Here is a 25,197-nt window from a genome sequence, read left to right as displayed (position 1 = left end):
TGGAGCACTGAGAAGGTGTAAATGTGCAGAGTGTAGTAGACACTTGTCAAAAAAGCATGCCATAAATTTGTTAATTTCCTTTATAAAGCTCTGGCTTCTGACAACTTTTTCCATGACTGTAAAAGAGTGAACCTTCCTTAAATACAATTGTGGGACATATATTGTATATTGTTACCTGTATTTAACATGAAAGAATAGCTCTGAACACTGTAAAGTCATCAACTTACAATTCATAGGATCAGTTTAAAGACAGCTTAATCCTTAGTGTTAACAGGTGTTTCTTGGGTTGTGACTTTGTTTTGCTCAGCTTTACACAGAACTTCTTCTGTTTATACAGATACTTGGTTGGCAGTTTGCTTCATGATTTCATACAAGGTAAATGTCTTTAATTGTGCCTGTGTCAGTAATATGGTATGTGTATTGGAGCTTGCTCCTAATTACATCACTCTAAGATAAAATGTAAATGTATAAATTTTTCTGTGGTTGACAGAATATGTCTCTGGCACACAATTCCAAGAAGCTGCTGGTTCCAAGCACTGCCCAGTTTAGAAAATTTAAATGTGTTTTAATCCCTTTGTTTGTTGTTACAGTGTTCCTGTGATAGCAAAAGATCCATATGCAGATCCAGTGCTGAGGAAGCCGGAAACTTAACCTGTTTAATTGGATTTCTTCCTCAATGACTGCAATTAAACCATTTCCCAGCTTGTGTCATGTGGCGTAGGGCTCTTGCTATGCATTAGGCCTATTGCCTTTTCTGCGTAGCATTTGGATGAAGGCTCTGTTCAGGGGAACAACATAACCTGCTTGAGCCAGTGTGGGAAGGGAAGCCTCAGTGGGCATTAGTCTGAATCAGTGCTAGACATCAGTGATTAGAAAAACAACACGAAAACTCCTGAAATCCTCCTGATTTCTCCCAAACTTGTCTAAATTATATTTTGAAGATGAAAAAATCTGAGGACCCATTCTAGGTGAGTAGAAGATAGATGAGTACCTCCTATGTGGCCTTGGAAGCATAAGTTATTTTTTGAAATTTTTGTTTTTAGCTTTGTAGTTTTCCTCTTTAAAGGCACACTGCTATTACTGAACAAATTGGTAGGCTGGTTTAGAGCTGAAGCAGAGTGTTATGAAAATGAGGATCCAGTCTTCTGCTTCTTTACCTTGTTTTTATAGTACACTTAGACCTGTGCTACTTTTTTAATCCACATCTACAAGTCAACTGGTTTTTGTGTTTCTTTTTCCAGCAGTAATTGCTTTGACATCTAGTCTCTGAATTTCTTCAGTCCAGTGGCTGATTAAAGTTCTTGGCTTGTTGTTGTTGGTTTTGTTTCTTTTTGTTTTTGTCTGTACCCTTCTAGTTGTTTAGGAGATTGCAGAGATCATCTGGTGTTAATTCATCTTGTGTTAATTCAGACTTTGGGTGACCAAACCATGTTTTACTAGTTACTGAGCTCACTAGGTCTCTCAGTAATTTAAGACAGCTTGGCAAAAGTTGGTGAGGAATTTGGCAGGTCTCAGAAAACCTTCCATGCTGCAACTTGGGACAAGTATTGTCTAACAGGCTCTGCAAGTAGGACATGGCTGTGCACCATATCAGTATTTGTCTTGTGCTCTTGCACTTGGTTTTGCTTAAGGGCTGTATGTGCCAGATGCAGGTGAATGGCAAACTGCAAATGAGGCACCATCTGGTCTATGGCATTAGAATAGGGAATAGGCTTGGTGTGTGAGCAGTAGGTTCTGCATTCAGACTCAGTGTTGTGAGTAAATCCAGCTATGCAGCTCAAAGGCAGCTGGGCATTAAGCATTGGTGGTGATGGTTTTGAGTACTTCTTGGGTTACTTGCAAGAAAGTACTGAAATAAGCTACTAAATTGAAATTTGTATAAAACACACAGCTAATTTTTTCTTTTTTTAATCTGGTAATAAATACGCCTTTTCCCAACTTTGCCACACTTCTTTTACTTGGTCTTAGCTTGACCACCTGCTTCTAGTTTGCCTTTTTTTCTGGCAGTGTCACTGATCTGTACTTCATGAAGGATTCTGTGCTTTGATTCATGTTGTCTCACAGAAGATAAAGCTCCTCATTCAAGTGAATTCCTGTCTTCTGAGTGGAGTCTTCTTCATTCTTGCCAGACAGTGTGGTTTTGTGTTTGTTTTGGTTTTTTTAATGTTTTTTGTTATGCTGTTAGTGAAAGCTTAAACCACTGTTCTGATAGTGACAGCTAAACAAGGGTTTCTAGAGTCTGAAAATGAAGATCAGGTAAGATTTTTACTTCTGTTGTTTATGATGTTTTTTAGTTAAAAGTCTGGAAGAAACAAAGGATTCACATCAGTTCACTTTACGTACAAACAGCATGGTTTTGGTCAGAATTTGACTGTTGGAAAATGTATTCTTTTCTGTTGGAGAGAGCTGCCTTTGTTTGATTTTTAAAAAGGGGAAGAACTATTATTTTCATTGTTATTACAAGTTTGAAGCTACACTTCCATGAACACTTGGTAGCAGAGTATGAGGCTATCATACTGTAGACATCCTCAGTATGTAACATTGCTTTTAAAGGTCCTGTAGAGGTGAAATCAAGTTCTTGCCGTAGGACTGATTTGGCAGAAAAATTTTGCTCTGTGACACATGTGTACAGAAGATGCAACTTTGAATATATTTGTTCCTCACTTTTCTTTTGTTTCTCATTGCTGTGCTAAAAGGGAAAAAGTTCTGTCAATAAAGATAGGAAACATGATTCAGTATTTTGCAGCAAACATTTGCTATGTTTGTGTGTGTCTGTTCTGTGTGGTCTAACAAATCTTTTGTGTTACTGACATGGCTTAAATACCTCTGGGCTGCTTCTGAAGCTGAGCTGTCTCTGTCTAGCTTGCAGCTATCCAGATCAGACTATTTCTTTATATAGATTGACTCAGGAGTTTCTGGGTTCTTATGCTTTTGATAATCTTTATATCTCAGTAGCAAAAAAATGAACTGCTGCAGAGTTGATGGAATTATGTAACAGAACTTCATATTTAGCTGGTTAAAAAGCCAAAGTAATAGAGAACACTGAATTTAGACTGAGAAACTACAGGTCTTGTAAACATAAAAATATTTTCTTGAAGCTTTGAGTCCTGGCTGTCGGTCACAGCGATAGCATTCTCTTCCTTTGTTAATAAATTCAAGTCAAACTGTATAGTAGAGGAAAACTTACACTGAACTAGTTTGGACGTGTTATGAAGGGTGACATGGAAAAGTATCAAATTTGGTTTATTTGGAGGAGAAAAACTTTATTATTTTAATTTTTTTAGAAGGGCAAATTCCTTGAATGAAGTAGTGAGTAAATGTTCCAGGAGATTTTTATAGTTAACTCTATTACTAGTGCACAAGAGGAATAGTAGCTGTTGACAACACTGTCAATACATAATGTAAAGCTACAGAGAAGCAAGAGGAAAAAAAATGAAATGCTTTCTATTTTCCCTAGTTTCTCCTTTGGATGAGGATCAGATGATGCATGTGTTGTTTTGGGAACCAAAATGCAGTCCAAAGAGTGACACAAATTGTAATATTTCAGCCCTTGATGAACATAAGAGATAGAAAGCAGTGATGTGACAGAACTGAAGAGGGATGTCCTCAAGAGACCATTATATTTGTTCCATTACTTAGTTTTTCTCCTTGGACTGCATTTTCTGTTTTTCCAGAAGACAAAAAAGGACTATAGGAGTAAGGACTTCTACTGTCCTAATGTTAGGTAGCCCTCTCAACCACTCTGCTAGAGTTCAGTTAAGATTTAGACCTGGATTTAATTTCTCAGTGCACAAATACAGTAATTTTATTTTTATTCACTAATGAAATGAAGCTCAGGATTCCTGTATACCATGAGCTAGGAACACCAGTTGTACAACCATACCTGATATACCTGAGCTTGAACTTGTATCCTGTACAAGCTTTAAGTTTTTTGTTCCTTTAAGCTATTCAGATGAGTGGGAAGGTTCTGCTGTCTAACTTCTGCAGGTGCTTAATCTTTTAAGTTTTTTTAGCCAACTTGTGGCCCTCCCCTCCATCCATAGGTTTCTCTTGGTTCTTCAGCTGACAGGCTAGTTGTATTGTTGGCTGCCAGTGGTACCTGTACTTCTCAGTAATTCTGAGTAGTGCCCCATTTGCTAATTCACTTTGACTTTTCCACAGCCCAGGAGGACTTACTGATGTTCAGGCTGTGGCATAAAGGCCAATCCATTGTTTTGATGGCTGTCAGTTCTCTGTAATCTTAATGGAACAAGTTTTTACATTTCTTACAGGTTCCTGAAGTCTTTAGTTTTCTTTTCCCATATCAAGTTCAATGAAAGGTCTCTGCACTCTCAGACTTCAAATGCAATTGACCTGCTTGAAGCAGGGGAGACTATTCAGCTTCTGCAACTCAATCATTGTCACAGAACTGTTCTTATCAACACTGAAACATGTGATACTTGTCTTTAGATCTTTTCTTAACCAAAACTTCTCATATCTTCCAGTCCTCGCAGAAGGACAGTAGCCAGAAGTCAGTAGGTAAATGTGCTGCTTTGCTTGCTTGGGGTCATGGCATGGATGACCTTTTGGATCACATAATCCTGATAGCCTGGGCATTCCTCTAGCAAGTAGTGCAGTGCATCTTTTCAGAGGTGTTTTCAGTGTCCTTACCACCTGTGGGGACTTATAAATCTTCTGGTTGCAGATAATGAGTATTTGAACTGCCAGTTAGCAGTAAGAGATTACAAATGTAGACTTTTTTGCTTTTCTTCCTTCCTGTTTCATACAGAGACTATGTCATTACACATATATGCATAAATGCAGTCTGGAAACTTGAGTAGTTGTTACATCCTTTCAGGCTCTTAGCTGCTCATTTTGCTGTTCTGTCAAGGTGGCCTTCAGCACTGCCACTCTCTTGGCTGGAAGGGTAGGCAAGGGCTGACCTCTCCAAAGTCTGGGAAAGGGAAAGCTCACTTCCTAATGTAGCAAGGCCTGAAGTTTGCCTTAATTTTCTGATGGCTATTGGTTGTAAAGTCAGTGGAACAGGGAATAACTCCCGTTCCTTGACTGATTTATTTTACTTTTTTTCTTCATATTGAAATCACTCCAATGATTCCAGAGAAACTGAATTAAAAAGAACTCTTCCACTGTAAATGAATCTAGGAAGACTATTTTACTGAAGCTTTTCTCTTTCTTTTTTTTGGCAACTTGGAAAATGATGAGTGGATAACTCTTGAATTTGGAAAGTATAGGAAGGGAGAATATTGTGTCAAAACCAGCTGCAGAAGACTGAGTTTAAAGCAACTCCTTGGACTAAAAAGTCATCTTAATTTAAGTCAGCTATTGAAGTAGAAGTAGTAATTGAGCACTTGCAAGTGCTTGCTTGTAAGGCAAGTAAAGAGGTGTGTATGTCTGCAGGTAAATGAGGAGAGCCTTGTGAACAGTGAGCAAAAATGAGGTGCAGCTGAGATCAGTTGAAAATGATGTAAATCTGAAACAATTCAGCAGTTACTAAACTGTAGGCAGTAATTTCTTCAGTTTAGTCACAATTGAAGTCTGAGCTCTTAAATGTGTTGTATGCTTATATATTTAGAGTGTTGTTTCTATCTTAAGTGACAAGATTTATCACAGAAACAGCTGATCATGTAAATTAATGTTGTCTACATTGAAGTAAATGAATATATATTTGAACTCTTAGGCTTAATATTTTCTGATATGTACACTGAACTCTGGGTTCTGGCGGGCAAGATGTGCAACTTGCTGGAAGAAAATGTTCTGAACTTGCAAGGTATATAAACGTCCTCCTGTCTTTTCCTTCTTCCCCTCCTCCTTTTGCCTAATACTGACTTCAGGGCAGTAAGTCTGTACAATTTTTAGGAGCTGGATTGCTGCAGCAACATTAAATAAGGCACCAGGTGTTTCGGGCTAAACTATGAGAGAGGAAGGATGCTGACCAGTGCACTTAGCTCAACTCCAAGCAGGTAACAAGTATTATAATGGAGGATTGTAGGCAGAGGTGCGAGGCATATCCTGAAATATTCAGGAGAGTGCAAGAGTCTGAAAAAAAACTCTTGCATTACCAGGATTTTTGCAAGGAACTTCAAAACCAAGAACAAAACAAAACTACCACCTAAAGCAACAGAACAAATCCAAACCAAACACCCTAAACAAGTCTTAGAGCTTATGCAAGTAGATTAAGAAGGCCCTTGTGGAAGAGTTCAGTTCATTTTTACAGGTACTGTTACTGATTTGTCATGTTACCCTGTAGTGGCCCTAGAGCGTGTTCGTGTTCTTCAGTTTAGTCATTGTCTTTTTTTCTCAGTAACCCATGTCAGGGTAGCTACATTAGCTCCTAGTATCCTGCAGGGAGTGACTTGGATACTAAGCAAAGGCTTCATGTGTAGTTCTCAGTTTTCCCAGTTTGCTACAAAAACATTGGAAGCATGTTAGTTGTTTCCTGTTGGCTTTTCCACAAGAAGAAAGGTAAAGGCTTCACTCTAAGTAACAGGTGGTTTTTGTCTTGTGTTCCTGTACAACCGCTCTGAGCCACGTGTTGGCCATAGATTAGCTATAGTGTTTGCAATGGGTATGTTAGGTCTACAGAAATGAATTCTAGTTGCTTTCCTGTGCAATAACAAAGATGACTTTAAATAGTAATCAAATAGTGTTTGCTGAAACTCAAATACTATGCTGCAGAATAAAAATAAGCACTAGATAGCAATGTTGTTACATAGCTTCAAAAGATATGTTGTGGATTTATATGAAATGCTGGCCTTTGGAATTAATCCTCATCCTAAAGAGTCTGCTGGTGGTGAGGACCTCTCCAGACCCATGCTTTGGCATCATCATAGCTAGGAATATGGAGTTATGAAACATTAACTAAAAAGGCTTGTGTGCAGATAACTTTATGCTAGAAGGGACCTGAGCTTAAAAATTCCAAAATAGCATTGTCTATTGTGGAAGCATGAAGGTCTGATGGAGGGTTGTAGGTTTTTGTTATTGTGGGTGTGAGGAAGAATCAGTGTAGTTGAGGAAATTGTCTTAAAATCTGGCAGGACTGCACTGGTTCATTTGGCTGGTCTCTGCTGAGCTGCACGTTTTTTTTGAATGTTGGCTGACAGTGGGAAAAAAGCCAAGTGCTTGGAGTGAGCTCAGAGATAGAGGGACAAGTCTGAATGAGAACAGCTGAGATTTAGGAACCTCTGGGCTCTGCTCTTGTTGTTTTAGGATGTGGAAGGCACAGTTGTGAAAATGTCTCTTCATTGCTGGACTAACTGGGCACATGGTATTTTGTGGCTTGCAGTGAGACTTATGTTAGCATTTTGATGTTAAAGGTCACAGCTGAGTTGTGAAGCTGCATTATATTTAAAAGCAAACTGGGAGTCATGTGGTAACAAGTACACAATAAGAAATGCAGTTAAGTTGAGAGGTATCAATATAGAAGATAGCTCTGGACATCATCTTGACTTGATAGATGCCTTATAGGATAAAACAGTTGTTATTTCATTCTTCTATACAGCTGAAAATACTGTGTGTATGACAGCATGTTGTGCTACATAACTTCTAAGCACAGACTACTTAAAGTGTCTGGCTAAACCCTGTGTCATGGTTTAATCCCAGCCAGCAACCAAGCACCAGGCAGCTGCTTGCTCACTCCCCTACAGTGGGATGGGAAAGGGAAATGGAAGGGTAAAAATGGCAAAACTTGTGGGTTGAGGTAAAGAGTGTGATGGGAAAAGCGAAAGCCATGCATACAAGCCAAGCAAGACAAAGAATTGACTGCTTCCCATGGATGGACAGGTGTTCAGCTTTCTCTAGGAGAAACAAACACCATCACTTTAAATGTCCTCTCCTTCTTCCTCCTTCCCAATTGATACACTGAGCATGAAGTCCTGTGGTCTGTAATATCTCTTTGGTCAGTTTGGGTCACTTCTTCTCACTGAGTCTCATCCCAACCTACATGCACCTCAAGCCTCCTAACCAGCCTGACTAACAGTAGAAAAAGCAGAAAAGGCCTGTCTAAAGGTTCTGTCTGTGATAAATAGGGCCAGGAGACCAGCTCCTTTAAAAGGCCTTTATTAAAGACAGCTCTGGGTAGGGAACTCAGGGGTCGTGCACACCGCCTGAACGACGCTGAGGAGGAGGAGGAGTGCAGCTTTGTCTCTCGCCAGAGCTGGGGCTTCTGTCCTCACGAGTCCTTAGGAAGACAATATTGGCTCGTAGCCCAGGGGTATCCTCCAAGCTGGGTCCTATCAAAGTTATGGTGACAGAACAGAATCCAGCTCTGGTCAAGAGTGGGTGACTTAGTGTGGTTCTGGTGGGTTAAAGTCAAAGTTTATGTGCTGGTTTGTTGTTTTGAGAGGGTTCATATAGTTCTCACAGCCTCTCATTTGAATTCCGTCCGGGTGCAAGGCCTCCTGGGAGCAGGGGAAGTGGTTCCCAAGGGGAATGGATACAAATCCGGGGTGAGACAGAAAGGGGTACAAACGCAGAGTATGACGGGGAGAGATACAAATACAAGGTAAAATACTAACATCTAACAGCAGCAACTAAAGGCAAGTATTAGAATTCTAACATTCAATGTTTAACAACAGACCAACACTTCAAATTAAGACTTTATCAACTTCACTAACATCAACTACGAATTACTATTCTGAAAAAGAGCTCTCATCTCCAGGATTTAATTCCTCACACTGTCTAAGCCCTTTTCACCAGTAACTAAAATGTCTGTATTATCAACACTGTTGATATTGCATCCATATTATCAGTACTGCTCTATTATCAGTGCTGTGTTGAACAGAAATCCAAAACACAGCCCTGCCCCAGCTACTTTAGCGTAAATTCAGGTTTGTCAGAGACAAAACCAGCACACCCAAGCAGATCAGTGTTAAAGTTTTTCTAGGGAGGGCTAGGATTGCCCGTACAATGTTTTCTTCAGCTGACTCTTGTGGTGGTGTGTGGAGAAGCCCATGTTCTGGCCCTAGGTGGGAAAGTGCATGGCTAACCTAGCAGAGGTCTAGGTGAGCACTGCTTCTTGTGGAGTGGAACCTACTGGAATGCGCATTTTAATCCCTACAAGGTGAGACAGGGGTTCTGTGGCAACCATTTTGTGGTATGACTGAAAGTTTGACATGAGTACAGTTTCAGTGCCAGCTGACCTTCGTGCAGAAGGGGACACTACTCCCTCCTTTTAGAAAATGCACAAAATGTGCCTCATTTCTGATAGTAGAGAGGTGGGGTTTTTTTATTTTGGTGTTTGAATACAAGGAAATAAAAAGAGATTGCACAGAAACATTTGACAGTGCCTGTGACTGACTCCAGCTGGACCCCCTAGGTGCTGAGCCCTTGCTCAGCTTTCAGTCTGATTAATGCTAGGCTTTGTTTCTTGCATTGCTGTTCTGAAGAGAGTGCTACAACTTAGGAACTTGTCTGGTCTGGCTACACCAGCAAGCTGGCATGATTTCCAGCAGTTGCAAGCTTTTTCTGTTTTGTTGTAAATCTTTTTGTGCTCTAAAGTATAAAAAGTTTTAGATTGATGGTGTTACATGTTACTGAAAAGCTTTAAAACTTTCTGTTAGTGGGAATATTGCCTTTGATTAAGGAGTTTGAATAAGAGGAAACAATTGTGAAGAGGGAAAGGTCACCTTTTGAGTAGTAGTGTTTATAGCTTTCTCAACTTAGTCATCAGGACTTCTATCTAAGAGGTTCATCAAACCAACTGTATTTTGTGGGATTGTGTATTTTGTGCTTTACTTATATTCTTTCAAATTCCTAAGCATAAGGTAAAAATAAACCCCAGCCAAAACAAACGAAGGTAAAAGTGATTAGTTAATTAATTCTACTTTCTGTGTTTGCTTTTTGCTGCTATGTTGGACTTCTTAGTAGAAAGAACATGAAAAACTTTCAAAAGATGCTTTTGGCTCCTGTGATATGGGGATTAGGATGGGGAGCAATTGTTCTGCCTAACTTGTATTCTTATTCAATTCCTGGAAATATTTGAAGTATTTCTGGCATGCTGAGTGTGACCTTTCAATATTAGGTTGTATTATTACAGTGTAACAAGACTGAATCTGAGCTAGCAGAATCCTGATCAATAATTTCCTTTGCTGCACAGGTGTATGGATGATATATGTGTTCCTTGTAGCATTATATATGAGGTAATAGTTTGGATAATGTGAGTTTATATGCCTGGTTTCTCATGGCCTACAGTAAAACTGAATCATTTAGGATTCTTTCTTTGTCCCCCCCTTCCCCTCCTGTCACCTTTGTTCACTTCTATGAGCCCCTTTTCAGAAGAATAGACAATTATGTTCAGCTATTCACTGTTTTTACTGACAATGCCAGATCTTGAAAATAATTTCATTGGAGACATTTGAATTTGAATCTGAAGCCTGCAGTGTTTTAAACTTTTTAATGTCAGACTCCTTGTTTACTGTGCTCTGGATATCAAATCAGTATATAAATGGAGTTCTTATACTTGGGTTACTTTCCTTCTTACAGCTTCTTTTTTTCACCTGTGAATACCTTTTTTACCAGATTTCACAAAATTAGAAACAGTAAAACTGGATTTGCTGGTTGTGGTCCTGTTGCTATGCTCTATGTGGAAATACCAATTTAGCACAGGATACAAAAGTCACCTCTCTTCACTGAGGAATTAACTGAGGCTTGTTCTTGAAATATGTCTGTTTCAGAGGACTGTGGCTGGGGGTTATGGTAGTCTTTAATAAATAACTACCAGAATAATATCTGTAGATCTCTAACAGTCACAAAGCAATACCAACAGTAGTAATACAAAACCATCATAGATATTTTTTTAAAAATAATTGTATGCACTCATTAATCCTTCTGTCTCAAATATTTTTTCCCTTTAATTTAGCTCTCATTAGCAGAACTTCCTGATTATAAAGCTAGATCTTTTTTCCTGAATTGACTATGTATCTTGCTTTATGCAAATGAAAGTTGCATAAATCACACTAGAGAAAGAAGCTGTTTGGAAAGCACTGTAGTTATTGTGAATACTGCTTCTTATTCCTGAAATGGGCTTTGTAATCTCCTACAGTCAAAGTTAAAATACTTGAATGTTGTTGCTGTCTATCAAGCACTGAGCTTTTCCTTAATGTTGATAAACAGAGATTCTCCTAAATTGCGTTTGTCCTGTCTCCGTATAATTAGAGAAGCCCGCTAGAAAGGAAGCGTGTCATCACAAAATCATAGAGGAGTTTGTAGTTTGGGTTGGAAGGGAGCTTTAAAGGCCATTTAGTTCAGTATGCTATATATACCAAAACCTGGTTGCTCTGTATTAAGGTTCTAAGTGTCTTGACAAGAACCTTGTCCATGTGTCTTGTAACTAAAAATTGTTTGAAAATTCTTGCCTTCAAGAATTTGCCTTTTGTTTAAGCAAAAACAATACCATTGTACATTTGTCTCTGGAGGTGTGGCAGTGAGTCTTCATGCTATCTATCTTATGGCTCTTCTCTCTTGTCTTGCAGTGAATGATAGTGTCTAGAAAGGGTATGTCCCTTCAGGAGAGAGGTGCCAATGTCCAACCGGCCTAGTAACAATCCAGGGGGGTCACTGCGACGTTCACAGAGGAACACTGCCGGGGCCCAGCCACAAGACAACGCAGTAGGAGGAAGGTATGGCTGCTATCTGAATGTTCAAATGTGTAACAGTGAAATGCATGTCATTTACAGAATGTTTTCCACCCTGCAATCCAAGCACTGAAACTTCTATAAAATCTTTTTGCCCGTGAAATGCTGTCTGTACTGTTACTGCATGGGATAAGCCCATGGATAAACTCACTACCATACATGTTTAGCTACAGTAGCAGTAGTAGAGCTAGCTATAGGGGGGAAAAAGCTTTTTCCATAAATCACATGTAGTAAGAAATTCTTTCCATGTCTTTCTTGCTGATATTAGAAGTATGGGAGGGGGATGACAGGAAGAGTCTGTTACTGGGCATCTGGGAAAATGTTCCTCCTTGACAAGGCTGAATAACTGGTACTCTTTTACCTTTGCACTGCATATAAATCTTGTGCAGATGTTGAATAATTCAAGAAAAAAAGGTTTGGCATAATTTAATATGCCTGATACAGTGAGCAAGTGGACCAGATTGTATTTGGTGTCTGTAAGTGGTTGGCTCTGCAGTGCAGAACAAAGAAGATCCTTAAAACTGTTCCATGGATGACTGTACTGTTACTGCTGTGAGTGAATCCTGTATGGATATAAGTGTGTCTTTCAGTCTAATGAAGAAAGGTTATAGGGTGATGGTAGGCAAATCTATCTATTCTACTCCTTCAGATACATTACTGGTGCAGTTGTTGAATATGTGTACCTTGGGCTTGAATTTTTTTTTTTTTTTGGGATGAGTATTAAAATATTACAGGTCAGTGGCACAAAAGCTTTTTACTATGAAGGAGCTAGGCTATAAAGTTTAATGAAGGTGAGGTGTATTTCTTACTAGTATCAAGTCTAACTGAGAACAAGTTGAACAACTGTTGAATGGGTGAAGAAGGCCAACTTCTAAGGAACTTTGGGGAGAATTCAATCTGAAGAATGCAGCTTCACTTTCTCTAAACTAGTCTACTGTACAAGTAGAAGAACAGATGATAAACACAAGGCTTCTCCCCTCAAATAATGTGGCATAAGGAAGGGGAAGTTTTCCTGCCTTATGTAGCTGATTATTTTGTAAGCTAGAATTGGTTTTGCAGAATATTTTTTTTAACAGAGGCATAGTGAGCCCTTCGTTCCCTTCTGCCGTCTGTGTTCTGCATCTCAGTGGATGCTTAAATTAGGTGTTGCCCTACCAGCTCTTTCCTTTTACGTGGAACTTCACCTGGAGTGAATAAAGCTCTCCCTAGAATAAAGGATTGGAGGCAAGTTATTTGGAGATGAGATGGGGGATTCTTCTTCAGATATCTACCGGTAGTTCAGTTTTTACAGTAGAATACCAGGGAGAAGCTCCACCATGAGTGAGTCAGAAAAACTGAAGCATTTTAAGGGTAGCACTGTTTTTTTTTTAAGGAAGTCACTCATCCATTGTTTTGGTGCATTGTGATCTGTTATGCTGTCATACATTGATTGAAGATTGACTTGTCTGAAATGACTGGACCTCTTCCACCCCTCACCAGATCTGTGCCAGACTTCCATGAACAAGAGTGTATTGCACTTTTAAAGTGTGTTCGACCTTTATCAGAATGAGAGCTCCTTGCTGAAGTAAGCAGGATGGAAGAAGCTTACAGTCCTCTTTGAATCTGGGTCTCTTTAGAACAGGACCTCCCCTGCCTTTGCTTTTCTGAACAAACATTTTGAGCTGGCAAAGCCTATAAAAAGGCCTGGTTAAAGCATGGTGGTTAATATAAAATTTAAAATGAATGTCTTCTTTTACTGTCCTCAGCATCTCCTTTTGAATAAGGTGCTGGGCAGAAATGGCTCTTGTACAAGGACCAATGTAAATAGATCTGTCAGGTCCTTACCAAATCTGTGGATGACTTGGAAGGAGGCAGGCTCTCAGGTAACAGTTTTTAGCTGGCACCTGTCTTTGAACAGAAGCCTCACAGAACTCACCCTTCCATGTATGTAGCATGCAGTGGTATAGTATGTTTCAGTTCTGCTGCTGAGCAGTATGCAGGAGGGTCTAGAGTTCACAGCTTGATGTGTCTTGTTATGTCTTGCTGTACCCTAGTGATAAACATCGCTTTTGCTGCTATATTAAAAACCCAACAAAACCCCAAACACAGCAAAAAAAAAAAGTTTTCTTACATTATGGAGTTCTTTGGGATGTCTGAGACAATTTATTTTCAGTCTTTCTTGCATTTGTCATCAGTGAAATGAAACTCTTCAGTTTGAGCTGTAAAATCACTTAATAGAATAAACTGTGGAGAGAATAGTTTCAGTAATATGCTCACATTGAGCAAATAACTGAACTTGGGATATATCTATGTTAGTATTTCAGTTGGAGCTGGGGATGTTCTTTTGAAGCCAAGCAGTCATCCTTACCTGCTGTGTTTTGGCTAATGTGGAATGGCCTTGGAGCACTTGAACAGGAATCCTTTTGGATGAAACTGAGCTGAAAGTTGTGCTCTATGAGAGCAGTTTGTGTATGCTGGTCACTTGGGGTTGTAATATGGTATGCTTTGAAGTAGAAATGATTGAAATGCAGAGATGATGGACACTGATCCTTAATGGTAACTGTCTTGCTTTATAGATTTTCTTCTGTTGATCCATACTATTTGTTGATGTTGTTGTACAGACGGTGTGAGATCTTATTCAGCCACTTTATTAGGTCCATGTATTTCTTGCCCTCCCCTAATAAACAACAGGCCAATACACAGAGATTGAAGACTTCCAACTTCCCCCTTTCCCAATAAAAAGAAGGAATTAGACAGCAGTGTGACTCTGAGGGGTTGTTGCTTCATGCCTAAAATTAGCCACGAAGTTTGTAAGCAGACTTAAGGGCCACACCTTCTGCAGTGTTGGAGGTTACTTCACTTTGGTCATAGATATGCAATCATAACCCTTCCAGCAAGGACAGGTTTCGATACTGTCTGAACTTGTGTACTTGATTGCATTTCTGCTTTGTATAAATAGCTTTCTCAGTGCTGGAAATGCAACAGCTTTTTTTTTCCAAAGCTTTTTTGTGGCTGAGGTGTGTGCATTTTCAAAATACAAATTAAGTGACGAAAGCTTGGATAGTTTATGCAGTTTGTCACTCATAATTTCAGACTTGGGTTTGAAAGCCAATAATCCAAGGTAAGTGTGTGGTATGGCCAGATGGCCTTGTAATAGCATTAGAGTTGCCTTCATCTCTTTTATGCTCTGACTGGAGTGAATGCAAGAGACTTTAGTTGATAAAGGTGTTAAAAAAGAGAGAGTCAGAAGAATGGTAGTGCTGCCAAGCTGAAGTGCTAATGTATGTCTTTCTATAATCTTTGACACGTCTACAGCTTAAAGGTCTTTTGTTAAAACTCTGCCAATTTAACTTGCTTAGCTGCTACTGTTCACTTGTATGAAGACTTTGGAAATTCCAAACTTCTCTCTTGCCTGTTCTAAAAGCAGAATCTCCCTCCTGTTACATTGAGTATTGACAGACTGGCTTAACCTGGAAATAACAATGCAAACCCATTTTCCTCTAGACTGGGCTTGTTTGATGTCCCCACAACCTCAATACCTGAGTCACCATGAGCAGGGGACGCCTGTAATGGTTTTCTGCTGGAGTTTTACCAGCAATTCATACTCAGTATAGTAACTTGATAGGAGCTTTTAGAGTTTGATTTTGAGGTGCATTGTTTAAAGGTACAAGCAATGATACTAGGCTCAAGGAAGTGTAGAAAGACAGATGCTGTTTATTTGCAATTTGTGCTGTGACAGTGATGTGTGCTTTTCTCTAAAAGAAGAAAGAGGTCTGTGTTTGAAAAGGGATATATGAGCTGGTGGTGGTGTCATTCCCTCCCCATGTATGCATTCGAGCAAATTGGCCTTAGTGAAGTTGGACTAATGTGATTCTTCACTTTCTTCTGTCATTAGTTATGTTGCAATAACTGTGCTTTGGGTGAATTTTAGATCTTGTGGGTATTATAGTTCTTACTGGTTTTACTACCATTTTGAAAAGTATTTAGTGTTTACCTCTGAATGTAGAATTACTGCTATGATTGCACCAGTTTTGACTTCATTGATTAACTAACTACCACATTACTACCTTTTGGTAAACAAATCTCTATAACACATTCTACATTTGTCTAGCAACAGGTGTAGCAAGTAGAGATAAGAATTTTTTAAATTCTTTCTTTGAGTTTTCTTACAGTTTCTTGCAGCTTTCCCCAGGGAAAAAGCTTGGCCTGTCCCTGTTCTCTGTGGTCAGAGAGCTGCTGCTACAGTTTCCCTTTGCAGCAGTAACTGAAGCAGATGTGCTAATGAAGCTTTCTTTTTATAGGGGTAGGAGGAGGGGGTGGAAGGTACTTATTGCATTCTTATAACTGTATATTGACATTGTTACCATGTGTGTTGAAGAATTGTGCCCTCCTGGCTTAGTTCCCAGTGATGCCATAGGATTTACTTCGAATGGGAGCAGTTTGGAAGTGGTATTGTAAGGGACACAATAAGATCTTTTCTGGATGTGGAGCAGTTGATTGTTCCTTTCAGTTGTGAGCAATGTTTGACTGTATAGAGTATATGGATGTGGTCCCATGTACTAGAACTTTCTTTACCAGTGCTGCAAAAAGTATTTTTTTTAAGTAGTGGCATTAAATGACGGTGGTTATCTTTTTGCATATTATTAGTCTTAAGTAATCTTTAGGAGTAGTAGTATTTAACTAGCATATCACTTTGACATAAATAACTGCTATACTGTTGTTCTATATGGAAGTAGGGTACTTTACTTATAAAGTTTAATGTTTTGGAAGAAAATATATACATGTTCTTGTGTATTTGGAATTGAAGGCTAAATGATAAATGAGATCCTTGTTGGCTGTGTGTAGGACTTTAATATAAGCAGAAAGAGCGCTTTTGTCAGTTATATTGCTTTTGTTCTGAACAGGAGATTTGGTTTTGGACCAGCCTTGGTGATATGTTAACTGGTAAGAACTTATGTGAGACCTGTAAAAACCTAAATATGATGTTTGAGTTGGTGGGGAAGACATTGAGAGTATTTCTGAGGAGAGAAAGTAGGTGGTTTTCCACAGCTTTTTTTCATCTGTGCTATTGCCTTTTTCTTAATCTCATTTTTGACAGAAATAAAAGAGTAGTTTTTGCAGACTTTGTTTGGAAGCATTTAATAGCTCTCTTTCAGCTGCTAAGGGACATGACTTAGATTAAACATTTTGTTTATTAACTAACTTCAAAAGGTTTTTTTAATATGCACAGAGTAACTCTCTGAGAACAGGTTCTAGTTGGTTCTTTATTATGGTTTTGCTCAGAGCTGGCATTTTCCACCATGTTGTTTATATAACACAGCAAGCTAAATGGTGGTTATCTTGTCAACTTCTGTATATTTGTGTTACTCTAAACTTGAGTGTCTGCCTCTGAACTAAAATCTGCATCAGCAGATAGCTTTGCCCAGTTGAATGAAGCCTTGGAGCTGTTTATGAAATTGTCTTTAATTTGTGGAGGGAAGGAAAACAAAAAAAATCCTACAAAACACAGCTTGAAGGTGCAGCAGGAGCTCAGTCTTTCTGGAGGTACCCCTGAGAGTGGAAATGGAAGAATGCAAGCTCATAAATACTTAGCTCATGATATTTTGTCATTAATGAGGACCTTAGTCTCTCAAAACACTTCTTGCTGGAATGACAGTTCTTAATGAATGGTACATTAATGGAAAAGACTGCAGAACTTGTAATTGTACAAGTCTGTACAAGTGGAAAGCCTTGGTTTATAGACCAAAATACATGTAGCTTACAACCTTAAAATCTGCCTTCCAGTTGTGCATATATCTTCTATAGCACTTGATTGCGCTGCAAGCATTGCTTGTTCTGAGCTTTACAGACTATTCTAACTACCTTTGTATGTGCGTTAACTTTTGTAAGGAGACCTTAAGTAAGCTGGCACAACTTAAATATAAATTGGGACAGTGATACTTGTTGATGTATGGTTAAAGGTTTTACCTTAATCCTGTAATCAAATTCTCAGTGTTCTTGTATAAACCTGAGAGGAGAGTTCATGTCATGTTCCTGGTGACTGACATGCTACTGCATGCACAGTTGCTATTGTATTGTGGCCTTCTTTTTGTAATTTATGCAAGGTGAATGATTAAACTCACAGTGAGATGTGAGAGCACAGTTTAAAAATAAAATCTCAGTTGTGACTCCCCATTTGTGATGTAACCTTTCTGCTCAGAAGGCTGTTTGTGCTGAGTGCTTGATGGATAAAGAAGGCAAAGCAAATGCTAATACTCTGCATGTATTCATGATCCCTAGGATGTGGCTGTAGCTTTAACAGTCCATACAAATTGGATGTTGGTATGAAAGTGTATTTGTAAAACTTATTAGAATCAGAAGGGTTTAAATGTGAAAGGGGAGGAGCCAGAAACAAGTAGAAACTCTTCAGTGCATGTTTTGCATCTATTGTTTTAGCAGTATTTTAGTTGAAAAGTTCTTCAGTTATTGTGTTTTGTGAATATCTAAAGCAAAACAAAAATCTTTACAGGAAAGTAATCTTTTAAAATATACTTCAGAATAAATGAACCCTGATGAGTTTAGCTTACATAAAACTTGAGATTCCTGCCAAGTGCAAATTATGTAATAATGTCTGTTACTCCCATAATAAAAACATTTCATGGGGAAAATTAAATTTCACGCCTTAATCTTTTGTTGGGAAAAGGAAAATCCAAATACTCAAGATTAGGTGAAACATTCCCAAGTTTACCTTGATGGAGTTTGCTATTGTGACCTCAAGAGTTTCATTTCACTTGCTTTTGATAGTAAACAATATTTCTTATAGTATGATAAATAAAACTTAATTACTGGAGTCTGGAGAAGATGCTGTTAATTTAATCTTTTCAGACTGTCACACTCTTAGATGGGGCACAGAAAATGTTGAGTATGTACTGTCTATGTGCATTCATCTGAGTAACTGCCTAAATGAGAATAATTCAGAAGAAAGCAGAAGGAGGAAAGTTATCAAGAAAAACAGTCATATTACTGAAGTTTTACTGTTTTGACTCTTAAGTGAATTAGCATTTGGTTATCATCTGGATGGTTAAACTTGATACTTGTTTTCGACTGAGATTCAAGTTTGTGTTGAAGTCCTGAAGAGGATGGGGAAGCTTTCTGGTGGTCAGTAGTATACTTAGCTCTGCCTTTACTACCAGACTTCTGGCATTTCAGTGGAAGTTGTTCATTTTAAAGCTTGTGGAACTCTTGCCAGTTCCACTTAGTCTATTGGCTAAGCTTTGTGATGTTTGGGGTCATGGGCTGGAGCAGGATACATAAATTGGAAGTCTACATTCTTCCCCATCCTCCATGGGTGTTTGCTGAGCTCAACTCAAAAGCTCTCTAGGCCTGGGTTAATAGCATGTGACCATGTAATCAGCAGTTCTTTAACTTTGAAACTTCACTTCTTTCAGCATTAATACCAGACTAGTTTGAGATTTTTCAAAGGTTGGTGGTTCTTGGGCCTTCTGTGTAGGTAGCATATGTTCAGTAGGGTTTTCCTGGTGCCAGCTGAGTCAAAAACTGCATTTTATCCAGGGAAGTGCAAGTGAGATGTCTCTTGCCTTAGAAATTATTTATGCTGTCCTGTTTTAAATGCTGATGAGCATTCTCTTTTGAGTCTTGCAGATGGTAATTCTGAGTGGGTTTCAAAGTAAATGTGGAATATATAAAGATGTCACTTAAGACTTAAACTTTATCCAGTGTACAGTATTATCTTTGTCCTTCACTCAGAGCTCATACAATAAACCATTTTTTCATGCAGCTGAAAGCTGCTTAGAAGACGTCTTACAGCTTATCTATGTGAAACTCGTTCCAGTCTTTGACATCACAAGTTTCCTGTCTCATTTGACTGCCTTCATTGGTGGTGTGCATTTCTTCATTCCTCTTCCTTCAGCTGTTACCACATAGTTCTCAATCTTATGAACTGGTAGATGTTGCAGCCAGAAAATAACTGGTATGGTTGAGCTTTCCTACCAAGTGGAACTGGCTGCATTCCCATTCTGAGCACTTGTTTTTTGTTTGTTTTTTTTTTTTTTAACTGAAGAGTAAAGATGTAAATAATCATAACTGTATAAAGACTTAATGCCTGGAATTTGGAGGTAGATGAGAATATATCTATTTTTGAGAAGAGATCTTTGACAGATGCTCTAGTCTTGTGCTTTACTCTGCTAGGTTAATCATTAAGTGAATAATTCAGTAATCTTGCACACTAAAAAGATCTGAACTTATCTGCAAAATTCAGATGTAAGATGTTTTATTCATTTAAAATTACTAAATAATTGTGTGCTTTGCAAAACAGTTACACTGGTAGTGACTTGTAACTGCATCGGGTGGTTCTTGTGACATGCTGCTTTAATATTAGGAGCTGATATGGAAAAATTGGTAGCTGTGAATTAATATGTATAAATACTACAAAAATAAACAATATTCCACCTACAGGTCTGTATCTGTATCTTAGAATCCTGATAGCTTTCTGTTTTGACTTTCTACTGACAGGTCACATTTAGGGCGGGCAAAGCATAAGGCACATAGCCCTCCTGAGAGTAGAAATCTATTTCAAAGACACCCAAAGTGCAGTCTAATACTACTTCTGAACAGTCCAAGGGACACTTTTCTAAAAGGTAATTGTGCTTCATATTCATATGTTAACCAGTGTTATCTGCACTTGAAAAACTTGTATAATTACTGAGTTACACAGAGTTCTAATAAAACATATGACTAATGGATATTTAACTAATCTAGGTATTGCATTCACTGGATAGATTTCAGTGTTTCCAGTTCTGTTTGCTTTTTCTTTTTCTAATTCACCAACTAAGAGCATTCCATCAGTGATGGGGAGGAAATGATTTCTGCATAACTAGTCCTGGAATACTTGCAAGGTGTTTCTCCCCTTCTTGTGCTTCATGTTGGGGGAAGATTGCCCAAGGAGTTTAGAGCAATGTCCAATATGAATTGAAATGTGCAGTAATATAAAGGCCTGTAGTCCTGTGTTCAGGGTAATCTTGGTATTGCTTGTCTGCTCTTCTATGCTTCTGCTATATACACATTGCAACAGTTTTCTATTACATAGAAGAGAATTTTGCCAATTTTGTATGTGATTCACTACATCAATTTAAAGATTGATGAGAAACTATCCTTTCTTTAAGAGCCTTTCTTGAACTAGAATCCAGTTATGACTAGTTATGCATTACTGAACACTCCTTACTCTCTTGTGGAACTTATATTCTCAAACATTCAGTTAATAGCTTCATGGCTCGATTTTTTTTTGTTTGGTTTTAATCAGTTTGACATACATATAAAAAAGTGAAATCTATTCAAGTTAAATTTACTTTTTTTTAAAAAAAAGTGGTGTATTGTGCTTTTGTTTTGCAATATCCTTAGGTTTTATGCTAGCAGATATGTGCAGTACGACTGTTCGCATCCAAGCATGTGGGGGTTTTTGTTTGTTTGCTTCAGGGTAAGCTGAACAGTGTTTCTTACATGCAGTATCCTTTATTATTAAACAATGATGACATTTATCATGCAAAATTCTTACAAACTGCGAGGCTTCTTGAGTTCAACTCTAATGCTGTTCCTGCTTACTTCTACAGAGGCTGTAGTTCATCTGCTGTTTTAATACCACAACAAGAAGATCCAGAGAGAGTCAATACTTCAGAAAAGCAAAAAACGGGGCAAGTGCCTAAGAAAGACAATTCTCGAGGAGTTAAACGCAGTGCTAGTCCAGATTACAGGAGGACCAATTCTCCTAGCTCTGCTAAAAAACCCAAAGCACTTCAACACACTGAAACTTCCTCAGAAACTAACAAGCCACATACTAAATCTGAGAGAAGACACTCAGACCAAGAGCAGCCCAAGTCTACACAATTGCCATCAACAAGCAAGGCTCACACCAGAAAGGGTGGAGCTGCTGGTAGCTCCCGAAGTCAGAAAAGGAAAAGGACAGAGAATCTGTCTTGTATAGAGAGTGGGTCATCAGTTGAATCAACTGGCACTGAAGAAAAGTCAGCAAAAGTCTCCAAGCTGGCTTCAAAATCGGTGACCTCAGCCAAAGCTGGGTGTAGCACCATCACCGATTCTTCTTCTTCAGCTTCCACCTCCTCCTCCTCTTCTGCTGTTGCCTCTGCTTCTTCTACTGTTCCTCAGGGTGCCAGAGTGAAACAGGGAAAGGACCAGAGTAAGGCTAGACGTTCCCGTTCTGCATCCAGCCCCAGTCCAAGAAGGAGTAGCAGGGACAAAGAACCAAGTAAAACAGGTGGCTCTTCAAAGTTTGACTGGGCTGCTCGATTTAGCCCCAAAGTCAGTCTCCCTAAAACAAAACTGTCTCTACCAGGCTCTTCCAAATCAGAGACATCAAAACCTGGACCTTCAGGACTACAGGCTAAGCTAGCAAGTAAGTATTCTTTTCTAGTATTCTTTTCTGGAAGAATAAACACATATGTTTTAAAATCAAGTCTTCTAAACAAATGCTTCTTTTTTTTCAAGCTGCTTATGATCTTCCTAGAAATTAATTTTTAGTATGTTCTGCTGAGTTAAGCTGTGACTGAAATTGACAGCTAAAACAGACAATTTAAGTTCAATCAGTGTTCTGTGAATTTAAGTTGCTTCTGTGTCTAACAAATCAATTTTAAAAATACATGCAAAATAATTAGATGTTGTGATGGGGGCATATATGTTATAAAACACTCTTGATTATATTCCTTTTGTCAGATTTTTATTCCCCCTCATTTTCTGTCTTCTGTTTGGAAGTGGGAATGATAAATGCTGGAAAACAAATGGATCATATGTGGTATCCTCTTTGAGACTTACTTCCCTGTTTCTTCCTTGTTGTGGGGATCTGACATTTAAGAACTGTAGTCTTGTAAACCTGGTGTACATAGCGCTGGGCATATCAGTCACTTTATTTTCTAAGTTGTTCTTACAAAGTATGGCTTCTCTCTGGTGCTGAGTTGGAATAGCAGCTACTGTTCCTAAACATGATCACTGAGAAATGCAGGCTGTTTCCAAGCAGAGCACCTGCTTGCTAGTATGCAGATATGCTTGTAACTCTGTTGTCTTGAACAATTGTTTTTTAAAAAAAGTGTTTTACTGTCTTTGTCTACTGAATGGTTTATTTACTGCTTGCATTCTCTAAACTTGAGGTAAGAAGTTGGATTCCTAAGCTTGCTGACTGTTGTTCCTTTACTTAGGCGTGATCACAAGTAGCTTGTCTGAACGGGGACACATCCATAGCTAATACTAATGCTGGAAGTAGGTGAAATAATCAAAAGCAACTGGCTCTCTTTCTGTAGAATCAACATAGGTCAGTTAAATTTACAGGTGTGTTTTGGCTAGTGTGCATGACTGGAGTATTGATTCTGGAATGACCTCACCTAACAGATGAAGAATGGCATTTGAGAAGGAGAGAGGAGTTATTTGCTTTACAGCAAAGTTTTTTTTCCCCTGCCTGCTCTGTGATTCAAGGCTACCATGTGATGAATTCCAGAATCAAAACTCTGAATTTGCATAGGGTGAAAGGAGAGGGAAGTGACTAGAAGTCAGGGACCAATGGGAACGACCAACAAGTTCTGAGATAAGTCAGGCTGCAGGCAATGAAGAAAGGCAGCAGGAAGGAGAAAGAGACTTTACCCCCAGCAAGTGAACAAGAAGATGAAGGCAGAGACTAATTCATGTGATAAGTTAAAAAAAATTCTTGAAGGAGTGAGAAAGGGAAGGGTGGAATAGTACAATGTAAAGGATTGTGAGTGTATGTCTTGTGTACCTTGAGAGAACAGCATTTAGAATTTGAGCCTAAACTGTTACTGCAAAAACTGAACTGAGAAAGATACTATGACTTAACTTTCAGGTCATAGAAGAGCTCAAGGTTTTTTGCTAGAAGGTGCTCAAATATGTGTGACAAAACCAAGGCGGTGTGGACTTGGTGTGTGTATGAAATGTCACTGCTAAGGGGCACCAAGCATGGTGAGAGATGTTTCTACATGTGATGGAGAACCAAGTTATTTTCTGTAGATAACATTTCAATTTGAGGAAGGGGAGAAGTACTGACAGATGATATTAGGAAGTCTAAAATGTCTAATGCCTCTTTACCATAGATTGCAGCAAAACATACTCCAGTAAATATCATTGATCACCAAATATCACTGTAAGAGCCCAACCTAGAACAGAAGTCTTAAACTATGATGTTTTCAAACAGTCTCAACTTTCCAAATAGTGCTCTCTGACAACAGGTTGAGGTGATCTTGGAATCAATAATAACTACTGTTAGCTTAGTCTTTTTAAAAAAGAGAAGGTGTGTGTGACATGCACTTTCAAACTATTTGGAAAAATTTGAAGTTTTTTAACAAAATACACATTTTGCATAATGCTGAGAAGTGTCATGAAAACATGAAAAAAATGAACCACTAGGGTGGGTTTTCAAGAAAGAATGGGTGAGTTCAAATTTGTTTTCTGTAGCAGACCAGTAACCTTAGAGGATAAGGTTGCAGAAGAAAGTGATGTCTCACACAAATATTAACACTGTGGGGCTTTGTAAAGCAGGAAAGCAAAGAGTGGTCTAGATGAAATTGAGGTGTACACCCCTCTACCTGGAAACAAATCCTTAGAAGTCATAGTAATTCTGTGTAGAAACGAAAAGCTTAAACTTGATAGGCTTTGGTTGAAAGGGATCTTAAATTCCAAAACCCCTGCTACAGGCAGGTCCACCTTCCACTACACCAGGTTCTCAAAGCCCTATCTGGTAAGTCATGTCTGTATAAATGCAATGCTGTTATTTTCTGGAGATGATGCAGTTTGAGGAGTGCAAGGATCATTGTTAGGGGTTGTGATCTTTGAATGAAAAATAACAGCAGCTGATCTCTACTGAAGAGAAGAATGAGGAGAAACATGGTTGCCATCTTTGCAGAAGTTTTTCACATGCTGAAGGGAGAATGAGGGCAATACCCTGAGGTTTCTTGTCCATCCCTCCTGGATAGCTTAATAGGTGTTAAATCCAGCCCAGGTGACTTTCAGAGTGTTAAGCTCTACATAGCAGTCTCCATAACAGAGCAGTGACAACACTGAATAACAACTAAAGAATATATTGGAATAATAAAAACAGGCTACACTCAAGTTCTTCACATCTATTTGAGTAGTTGAATATTTCTTCCTGGGGAAAAGGGGGAAGAGAGGAAGAAAGCAAGTTTCTCATTTTGTTCTTGTGACTTGACTATATTCACATCCCTTTCAGGCCATATATGTTGGAGGGGCTTTTCAAACATTGCCAATTGGGTCATGTTACTGATTATGCAACAATATAAAATCAAGCTCAGTTAACGTTTCCATTATTGGGGAAATCTTTGCTGTCCTTTGTGTATTGTCTTGTTGCCCCTAAGTAGGAGGATGCTGGCAACAATGGCTGGGACAGTGCTAAGAGCAGGGTAACTTAGGATAGCTGTCCCTGCCTGGGACAGCTCTTATCTCTACCTAATACTTGGAGATTTGGAGGGTTAGGGAGGTTATTGGAGTATGCACTGAAAAACCATGTGAACATAAAGATGGAGTGTGAATGGTATGCAACTCCTTCCTTTGAGGGATTTGG

The 25,197-nt window shown here is 38.8% G+C and overlaps 1 protein-coding gene across 1 annotated transcript in view; it reads left to right on the top strand.

Moving 5' to 3' along the window:
* Positions 1–25,197, top strand: part of TRIP12 (thyroid hormone receptor interactor 12) — a 78,296-nt gene that overhangs the window by 14,378 nt on the left and 38,721 nt on the right. The window contains 4 exon segments of the mRNA XM_036388379.2: positions 11,469–11,615; positions 20,121–20,167; positions 20,170–20,245; positions 21,215–22,014. Coding sequence (XP_036244272.1) covers positions 11,518–11,615; positions 20,121–20,167; positions 20,170–20,245; positions 21,215–22,014 — 1,021 coding nt within the window. The 5' untranslated portion in view covers positions 11,469–11,517.

Source organism: Molothrus ater, chromosome 10 (genome assembly GCF_012460135.2).
Source record: "Molothrus ater isolate BHLD 08-10-18 breed brown headed cowbird chromosome 10, BPBGC_Mater_1.1, whole genome shotgun sequence".
Lineage (NCBI taxonomy): Eukaryota > Metazoa > Chordata > Aves > Passeriformes > Icteridae > Molothrus > Molothrus ater.
This window is presented reverse-complemented; position numbering and strand designations above follow the sequence as displayed.